This window comes from Pinus tabuliformis, chromosome 3_2 (assembly GCF_031772625.1).
Source record: "Pinus tabuliformis cultivar Carrire ecotype Pingquan chromosome 3_2, CPIR1, whole genome shotgun sequence".
NCBI lineage: Eukaryota > Viridiplantae > Streptophyta > Pinopsida > Pinales > Pinaceae > Pinus > Pinus tabuliformis.
Window position 1 is genome coordinate 1,284,788,942 of NC_142302.1, and position 10,461 is coordinate 1,284,799,402.

At 32.2% G+C, this 10,461-nt stretch overlaps 1 protein-coding gene across 1 annotated transcript; it reads right to left on the reverse strand.

Moving 5' to 3' along the window:
- Positions 1–1,977: 1,977 nt before the first annotated feature.
- Positions 1,978–3,312, reverse strand: LOC149185430 (ubiquitin carboxyl-terminal hydrolase 25-like). Its single transcript, XM_089415662.1, has one exon. The coding sequence runs from the start codon at positions 3,310–3,312 to the stop codon at positions 1,978–1,980; it is 1,335 nt and encodes a 444-aa protein (XP_089271788.1).
- Between the last annotated feature and the right edge of the window lie 7,149 nt (positions 3,313–10,461).

Consider the following 10,461-nt stretch of genomic DNA (forward strand, 5'->3'; position numbering starts at 1 on the left):
CACACGTTTACCCGAGTGGGTCAGCCCAAGTGGGTCGGTTACTTGGGTAGATGTGGGAGGAGGTTGTCACAATCCGATGGGGTCTTCAAATTATGACGATGACTATTTTGACTTGTTGACCTAGCACCAACCCTAGAAGCACTCAATGGGTGCTTGACCTATAAAATAAAAGGCCTTGAGCATTAAACCCTTTCTCCAAAAATAACAATAATAATTTTGTTTTATTTTACAATTTATGAGAATGAGAAACACATTTCATATTTATGAAGACTGAACCTAATTAAACATTTTTAAACAATACTAAATTTGAGATACACAACTCTATTATTCTCTTTTTCCCAGTCTTCTCCTAATATTTTCCACATCTACCATGATCCAATGATATTTATCCAACAAGAGATCCTCCATATTGAGCTTCCACAACTCAAAACTTTGTCCATTGAATTTCTCGATCCCTAACTTTTCACTCTTTGCCATATTCTTTCATGGGAGGAATCAATCCCATCTCCCACTATAACAAGGCATACCACAGGCACGAGCAAAACCACTCAGCAACAAAGGAATCCCCTTAAAGCCAAAACAATTATGATGCCAAATGAAGATTTTGACATTGTACATAAATTACTTACTTGCAAATGAATTCTTAAAACAGGAAAAATATACAATGGCGAGAACATAAAACAAATATACACAGATTTTCCCCTCGTTCCCATAAACGTAACTATTAAATTGATTTTTTCTTATATTCCTTTCAATGTTACAATACATATATATATAATGTAAGACAAAGAAATACAAAGCTCACTTGGTAGAAAATGATATTCTATCGAGGTGGAAATTGATTATGTTGAATTTCTCTCCTCACACTAAATTAACTTCTATTAAATTCATTTTCCTTAGAGAAGATGGATGTGACACCCAAATGAAGCTCTTTTGTATAATGGGTCAAATATTTAAAGTGACACACCTAAAAAAGAACAAAATAGGGTTTCCCATATGTATTTAAACATATAACCCTTTGAAGCTTGTCTTTTGAGAAAAACACAAGTCATAGTTTCACTATCAACCTAAAAAGTTGAATATATCAGAACCACCCACACAAGTAAGAAAGGAATATGGTTATAAAGATAATATGGAATGTGTGTCCACTCATTTAAGGTTAAGTTAATATTAAAATAAATCGTTTTCAAATCAACTTCAACTCAAATTTTGAAATAAGCAGACTTCAAAATTTTGGGTTCAAGCTTATTTATACTTCTAACTCATTACAAAAATAATAGCAATCATAAAGTTCACCTTTATACATTCTCAATAATGAAGATTAGGACAAATACAAACTCATATGTTTAATTCCATTCAAATTTGTTGAAGTCCTAAAGGGTGTTCCTTTTAAGTTTTTAGCCCAATTTAATGGAAATATGCAAGTCCTACAAGGGTGTGCCTTTTAAATTTGTGGATTTTAGAAATTTAATGTAATTGAATATGCTGGAGTATTAGGATAAAGATTCATATCCATGTTAGTTATGCACTTTTAGTTAATTTATTTAAAATTAATTAATTAAACAAAATGACATATCAACATGTGTCATATTGTCATGTGTTATTGATACACCATGGTATTTAGACATGGTATTGTAACAAAAGCTACATAGGAATAAATTAATTATATAATTGTGTTAAATATTAGTTTAAATTTTAACCAAACTAATATCATATAGAAATATATTCCAATTTTTGATAGTAAATAATTTCTTATTTTCTAAAATAAGATAACTTAACACATATAAGTCCATTGTAAAAAATGTCAGACTCAACCGGATACTAAATCTCATTTTTAAATAGTAACAGAGACTAAATCTCATTTTTAAATAGTGACAGAAAAATTTAAATGGTGTTCCCTTCCATATTTCTTTCTGATATTTGAATCAAAATTACATTACTTTGATGCCATGATATAACTAACGGTTCGTATTAACTTTAAGGTGCGGCCTTTCTTGCTGAGAACTTTCGCTTACTTCTCCGAAAAGTGTTAGGCACAACTAAATGTTCAAGGATATTCACCTCCTCTTCTTTCTTCGACATTGAAATAACGGCGGGAGTAGAAGCAGAACTTATGGTGGGGATTGGAGAAAGTGAGAGTCTACTGTTCTTATTACACGTTGGATTCTCAGACATAGTAGTATCAGAGGATTTAACACTTAGAGTGCTTTCAATACTATTACACGTTACCCCAGCACTCATAGGGACTGTTCGGCGAATATCATTACCAGTTGCCCCATCATTCTTGGGGAGCGTTTGGCGAATATAAAACAGCATATAAACGTTTTGCTGTACTTGCAAAACGTCTTCTTTTGTTGCAGGCGTTACAGTTTTGTCGTCACATTGAAACCAATAGTTATCCGCATCTTTCACATATGCAACATAATGCCCGGTATACATACTTCTGCCGCGATGAACGATAATGGCGTAGAGGCTATACACATAGTCTTCACCTTCATCTGGAGAAGTTAAATATGGAGTTAATGAGAGGGATTGTGGAAACCGTACGAAGTTGGAAATCTTCTTGGAATTACTAAAATTATTCATGTCCGTCCAGAATCTCTGCAGTGTGAGTAGAAGAACATTGGGAGGCTTAGAAATGGAGCGGTCAATAGAAATTGGGGAGATACCCTTACACTTGTCGCAAGGAGTGGAGCCCTTTAGGTATTCTGTAGTGAAGTACCTGTTTAAGGTTTCGTTTAGATTGATAACCACCTCAGGTGCAGTTAATGAGCCGTCAGGTAGGGAAAGGGGAAGAGGGAAATAGTTCACTGTTTCGTCAGAATGCGACGAATTTCCGCATAGACCGCACTGTTTAACGGTTCTCTGCACTGATTCAAATAGCTTGTTCAAAAATTTGGTGTTTGGCGAAACGTTGGATTTGTCGCACTCTTCGCATGCATTTATAACACAATCAAGAAACTCTTGGGCATCGGTTTCTTCATCAGGGCTTAAGTAATTTGCAAAGATTTTCAGATTTGAGGTTATTGATTCTGGCGCCTCACTCTCTACGTTAGCCACGCTTAGCGACCTCACGATCCTGTCTTCCAGCAGACACATAGGGCATTCTGTTTTATTATCACATTTAGTGCACGTAGATAAATGTTTTCTCTGCAAACAATAATTTGCCAGTGGGGGAGTGTAAGTGAGGCATTGTAAGACGCTGTTAATATAGCACGACATTGAAGCATTGGATAGTCCTAGTGGTTGTTTCTTTCCACGATTTCTGAAGAGCGCCCTTATTCCTCTGTTCCAATTCAGCTCCATCTCCATCGCGGGAAGCAAGAATATGTATACACTCGATCGGAAAATCAACAATTTGTACAGTGGAAACGAGAATTTTGAGATGCTTCGTTGAGAGACTGTAAGTTTGAGATATGATAGAGACTTTATATTGCTTGCGGTCACAAAATAAGGAATGTTTTCGTTCTGAAATTTTTGTGATCTATGTGTGGGTTTATATAGCGAGGAAAGGCTGATATGCCACAAATCAACAACCGACGCCACAAAATTATGCTAGGAACAACCGACGCCACAAATTTAAATTTCCACTTATGGATTGAACTGGATGGTTAATGGTGTTTTCATGGTGAGGATGGTTAATGGTGTTTTCACGAACTGGATGGTTAATGGTGTTTTCACTAATGGAAGGAATTACAAATTTCTTTTTGAATGGAAATTTCTCTTAAGTTTTGAATGTTATTTCATAAATAAATATTTTCGAATTACAAATTTCTTTTTAATGGAAATTTCTCTTAAGTTTTGAATGTTATGAGATAGATATTTTCATTCTGTAAAATTATATTTTTGTTTTGTTTTTAATATTTTTTTTATGTTATCTAATAATGTTATATTTAAAATATAATAATAATTTTATATTTAGAATATAATAAATATGTGTCCGTGAAAATATGTTTTTAATAGCTGATTATAGTTGATGAGAGATGGATATGATGAATATTATTGATTATGATTGACTATCATTGATCATAGTTAACTATGACTAATTAAGATTTTTTATGATTGAACCACCATGAAAATAAGTGACAATGTTAGATAATGTATGATCATTGTTGAGTTTGTTTGACCATGTTGGACCATAGTTCAGCTTGGTCAACAACATATGGGTATATATGGTTAATCAATGTTGTTAGTATTTAACTATAAATGATTATGACTAATTAAGTTCCCCTCTTCTACACCGTTTCTCAAGCCATAGGTCAAGTCTAAGTAATCTATGAAGAACTCACACAACTTCACAAAAAAAATAATTAAGTAGTGCAACCATATAAATTAAATGGTTGATAAAACTAATAAACATAGGCAAACACTTTATCATAATTCTTAAAATTAAAAAAATCATAAAAATTAACTAAATTATAAATTTATTTTAAATTTTTTTATTATTAATGATAAAAAATTAATATATAAATAAATATATATACATTACAAAATATGTAACAATATTTTTAATCATAAAGATTCAATTTTATTATGAAAATTCTCAATTATAAATAAAAATAAATCTAGCCTCTCAATTCAAAAATAAATATCCATATCAACATAATTAAAAATAATTTTTTAGCTTGAAAATCAATCTCAATTATTCTCTTCATTGTCAAATCCTCCAAATAGGGGTGCCCCACATTTATAATGAGCCTCCAAATCTGCACGTTCTACCCTAGACAATATTTTATCTTAAAATTTGTGATTTATTGGCCAAGAGTCTTTTGCGAGTATACTCCTAAATTCATAGATTAAGATAACTATTAATAGCAAGCCAGAATTATTTTGCATGGTATATAGGTTATAACCCATTGTTATATATCCATTTCATATGCGTTTTTGCACAATTATCTTATGAGAATAACTCACTTTTAATTCACAAATAAGATATTTTCTTTTGTATCATCTCTGTGTTATAATGCATAAGATTTATTTTCCATAGTTTTGGGTAATAATTCATTGTCTTCTCTTCGATGCACAATGTTTTTATGAGAATAATTCACTTTTAATACACAAATAAGATGTAGTTTTTTAATAGATTGTTTTTTTCTGTGGGAATGTGTTAAATGTTTTTGTCTCTTATAATCTTATTCTTTATGTTATACTTTTTATTTTATATTTTGTATAGTTTTTCCATATCATATATGGCTTGGTATGGTAATTTAATTTCAAAGTAAGAATTATAATTATAATCTAATTTGATTTAATGGATTAGAATTTTTAAATTATTGAAACATATAGATTATATTGTATATAATGAAGTTAATACAATAAGGTGTGGTTGTAAGGTTTGTTTTGGTTAAGAGTTTCCAAGGTAAATATCTATTTATTTTGTTTAGTTGATTGTTTTTATCTTGCTTAAGAATATATATACATTGTTTCACTTTATAGTTTTAAAACCTACATTTGGTATTAACATTGTCATTTTTAGGGGATGCCCTTTATTGCTGAGTGGTTCATTTTTTATTTTCTTATTTTAGGTCTATGATAAACATGATTCATAGGAAGGGATGTTGGTAAAGAAGTTGGTAAATTATTTTGTATCATTTGTTTCAGCATACAATTGTAATTATTTTTGAAGGTATGTTTGATTGCATTGTAGATTTCATTTCCAACTTTTATGAATATTTCATATATGGGAAAAAAATAGACAAGATTATCATCAAGTGCTACAAGCTAAAGGGGGATATTAAAGTTGATACACAATGATGTGTTTGGGCCTATGCCTATTTAGTAATTAGGAAAATCTATATATTATGCTTCATTTATAGATGATTTCTCAAGGTTTTGATAGATTTACTTTCTTTGAAATAAACTTATGGTATTTGACACATTTAGAGAGTTTAAGGATCTTATAGAGAATTAGACAAAAAAGAAAGTAAAGGTGTTGAGGAAAACTAAATAAAGAGAGTTTTTCAAAAATAAACTTAAGTATTTATTTATTAAGTGTGAAACACCAAGGTAAAATATTATTACATACACACCTCAATATAATGGAGTTGTGGAAAGAATGAATAAGACATCAACCAAAAATGCAAGGAGCATGCTCAAGAGAGTTCGGTTAGGACATGGATTTTGGATAGAGGGAGTGGATATTGCATGATACTTGGTAAATTGATCACCCTCACCAACATTGGTTAATGAAACTCTCATGATACATAGATTAATAAGAAATATTCTATCAAACATCTAAAGTTTTAGATGTGACCTTATGTAAATATTCCAAAAGAAATAGGAGTAATCACATTAAAAAGCTAATATATATATATATGTGTGTGTGTGTGTGTGTGTGGTGGGGGGGTCTTGGATGGATGGTGTTCCGGTGCTTTGTTAAGGCACTCCTTAATGTGAAGTCACTATTTCACTTCCCCACCTTGATCCGGGTGATATATTGGACACGATGAAGATGTAGCGATGAAAAGAAATCTTGGGGTAGGCCCAAAATCCCCTTTTAAGTAGAAATTCCGAACCTTCATGTAGAAATTCCGAACCTGGGCCTGTGGGTTATGGCCCACAAGTCTCTTCGGAAGCATTCTAATATAAATTTTTAAATTACAACCGTGGATCTTCATTAAAATCGAACATCCATACATAGGAGATAAACAATATAAAAACAATATATGTGTGAAGTCTTAATACCCCACGGCCACACATAACGCAATTATGTGGGAACCATGTAAAATCTGCTCCCATCCAAATCTCCTACCTCCCGATCCGATTCAATCGGAATCGGAAATCAGCATGCACAATAATCGACAGTCGGACATTTCAATGCGATTGATTATCGTCGAACTCTCTAATCCCGATTCCACATTAATCAAACCTTATTTAACATTTGCATCCATCGATATAATACCAATCAATGATCGCACTTTAGTGTTATGATATTTCTCGGGTTCGATTTAACTTCGAACAAGAACTTATAACATTCATGCCCGAGATCTATTGCAAGGTGAACATCTCTCGGTTCGATCCGGCGTCTCTCTGTTCAAGAACCTTCGGCTGTAGCGATTCAACATTAGCCTAAACCGCATTATACACATGCAACTATAATCGATTGCCATATATAATAATTAAACGACATTTTTAGATCGCCATCGATCCTGTAAGTGGTCGATGGTCGATCAAGCTTACAACACAGGATTTGCTCAATTATAAACACACACAGGCGTATGCAATACTAGAAGACGCTTCATATATATACAGAACAAATTACATTCCAGGCTAAGGCATTTCTGAAGAGCGCCCTTATTCCTCTGTTCCAATTCAGCTCCATCTCCATCGCGGGAAGCAAGAATATGTATACACTCGATCGGAAAATCAACAATTTGTACAGTGGAAACGAGAATTTTGAGATGCTTCGTTGAGAGACTGTAAGTTTGAGATATGATAGAGACTTTATATTGCTTGCGGTCACAAAATAAGGAATGTTTTCGTTCTGAAATTTTTGTGATCTATGTGTGGGTTTATATAGCGAGGAAAGGCTGATGTGTGGTTTGTACAAAGTTAGACAAAAAATAAAGTAAAGATGTTGAGGACAAATAAAGAAAGAGAGTTTTTCAAAAACAAATTTAAATATTTATATAATAAGTGTGAAACACCAAGGTAAAATATTATTACATACACACCTCAATATAATTGAGTTGTGGAAAGAATGAATAAGACATCAACCAAAAATGCAAGGAGCATGCTCAAGAGGGTTGGGTTAGGACATGGATTTTGGATAGAGGGAGTGGATATTGCATGATACTTGGTAAATTGATCACCCTCACCAACATTGGTTTATGAAACTCTGCATGAGACATGATTAATAAGAAATATTCTATCAAACATCTAAAGTTTTAGATGTGAGCTTATGTAAATATTCCAAATGAAATAGGAGTAATCTAGATTAAAAAGCTAATATATATGTATGTATGTATGTATGTATGTATGTATGTGTGTTGGGGGGGAGGGTGGTTGTCTTGGATGGATGGTGTTCTGGTGCTTTGTTAAGGCAATCCTTGATGTGAAGTCACTATTTCACTTCCCCACCTTGATCGAGGTGATATATTGGACATGATGAAGATGTAGTCCCACGAAGCTTACAATATATATACATATATATATATATATATATATATATATATATATTATAATATAATATATATATATATATATATATTATAATATATATTAATATATATATATATATATATATATATATAATATATATATATATATAATATATATAGATAGATATAAGGTATAAAGTTTGAGATCTAGTAACTAAAAACATTATTTTTAGTCAATATTTTTTCTTTAGAGAATTTAAATATGTTTTCACATAATAATTCCTAATAATGGAAAAATAACCAAAGATAATAGAATTTGAGTTGATGAATGAAAAAAATAACTCAATAAAAGAACATGAATCAAAAGAAGAATAACTTCATACCCAAGTATTGAAAAGATTAGTTCATTAAAGAAGGCGACTAAAAAGGTATTCTTCGCCCAAATTTTATTCTACTTCTCTTTATATATTAATAATTATGATCATGGAACTATTAGGGAACTAGTGGATTCAAATGATGGAAAACTCTATGCTATGCAATTTTTGAAGAAATGCCTACCTTGCTTAAGATACGGGGGCTTCACCCAATGAACCTTTGACATACCATGTGCATTCATGGCATACTAAACAATACCCCTAATTTCACAACATATTGTAAAATACCTTTAAAAATCACATTATGTAACCCCTATCAATACAAAGACAATAAAAATTCCCAATTAAAAAAACCCTTACTTTCACTAGATGTTGTAGATATCCATTTTTCATTAACATTTTGTATACCTACCAATATAAAATCCCTTTTCTCCTATTATATGCTCAATATATTGTGTCATTTTTCCGTCAATATATATCCCCCAATATGAATGCACATGGTAATATATTGCTCCCTCGATGAAGCCCCCATGGCTTAAGAATGAGGCTTAGGATCTAGCTGAGTTTCTCGCAAAAAGAAATCCATTATTAGTAAATAGATGTTTAAAAAGAAGTTGAATGTACAAGATAAAGCAAACAAGTACGCATCTCAGTTGGTAGCAAAGGGGTATTATGTTATGTATGAAGATAAAAACAACAAAGTAACATAAGAAAATATATCTCAACAACTAGATAATAAGGCACTTCAAGGAGGAAGCTTCCTTTTACATAACATAAATGAACAATTCTTGGATGATTCAAATGACAAGGCCTACATAGTGTATATAGGAGTCTAACATGTCTAAATATAATTAGGTCCTACAGAACAATAATAATGTAAGTGCACAACAATAACAATAATGGGCTTCTATGGGACATAAAAATAACAATATGGGGGCTACACTAGTATTATAGGGACCTAAAATGCTCCTCTCCTTTAAAAAAATGTTTTCTTCAATGATTAAGTAATTTTGGATTTTGTATGAAACACCCATCCTCAAATGTGAAATCTTGAGTACATAAGTTCTTCCTGTTGGGTGTGGAGGCTAATTATCTTCTTTATTCAAAGGTATCACTGCATTGGACCCCATTTCATAATGTGGTGGCAACATTGCCTATTTATGCACGCTGCCACAAGGGTATAAGGGGTTCCACACTAGGTGATGATGATTCTTTAGAGTGCCCCCCCCCCTCGCGTGGGGGATCAGTGACAATGCCCTCGAAGCTAAAAATAGATGTAAAATTTCCTTGTAAAATGTTGTAATTTCGTAGTCAATCTGGGTCATTCATTAGGCAAAAATCTAATGGTATAGGTTATGTTTAATTTAGGGTTTTTGACCTAGAAGGAAACCCCTTGATATATATGAGGAAATTGTATTGTGGCGATGTAGAAATGTATTCAGAGTGAGAAAGAGAGAGGATATTGTGTGAGATTGAAGAGGAAATCACAACAGATCTGTTGTAGGTTCTATCTCTTCATTTTTCTCGATAATATAAAAAGAAGGACTCGTTGTTTCTCCATGGACGTAGCCCAAATTGGGTGAACCACATATATATGTGCCTCTCCCATTTTATGTTTTTTCTGTGTTTTTTTTTCTACAATAATTTTATGTGTTCCATTGCTCTATAATATATAATTTTCTAACACTTCCACTTAATGAGATGCTCTAAAATTGATAGTTGTAAAATTCTTATTTCCATGACTGCTTCATGTTCCAATATGATTTCTCCGTCCTCATCAAGATATGGAAATATAGTTTGAACGAGGGGCTTGTCACCTATAACCTTCTTTAGCATGAAACAAGGAAAATTAGGTGTACTCACATCGATTCAGGCAGCTCCAATTGGTATGCCATAGTACCAATCTTTTGCAACACCTTTTAAGGGCCATAAGACTTAGGTGATATTTTATTATCCTTCTTAGCTTGCTTTAGAGACATTTATTTATA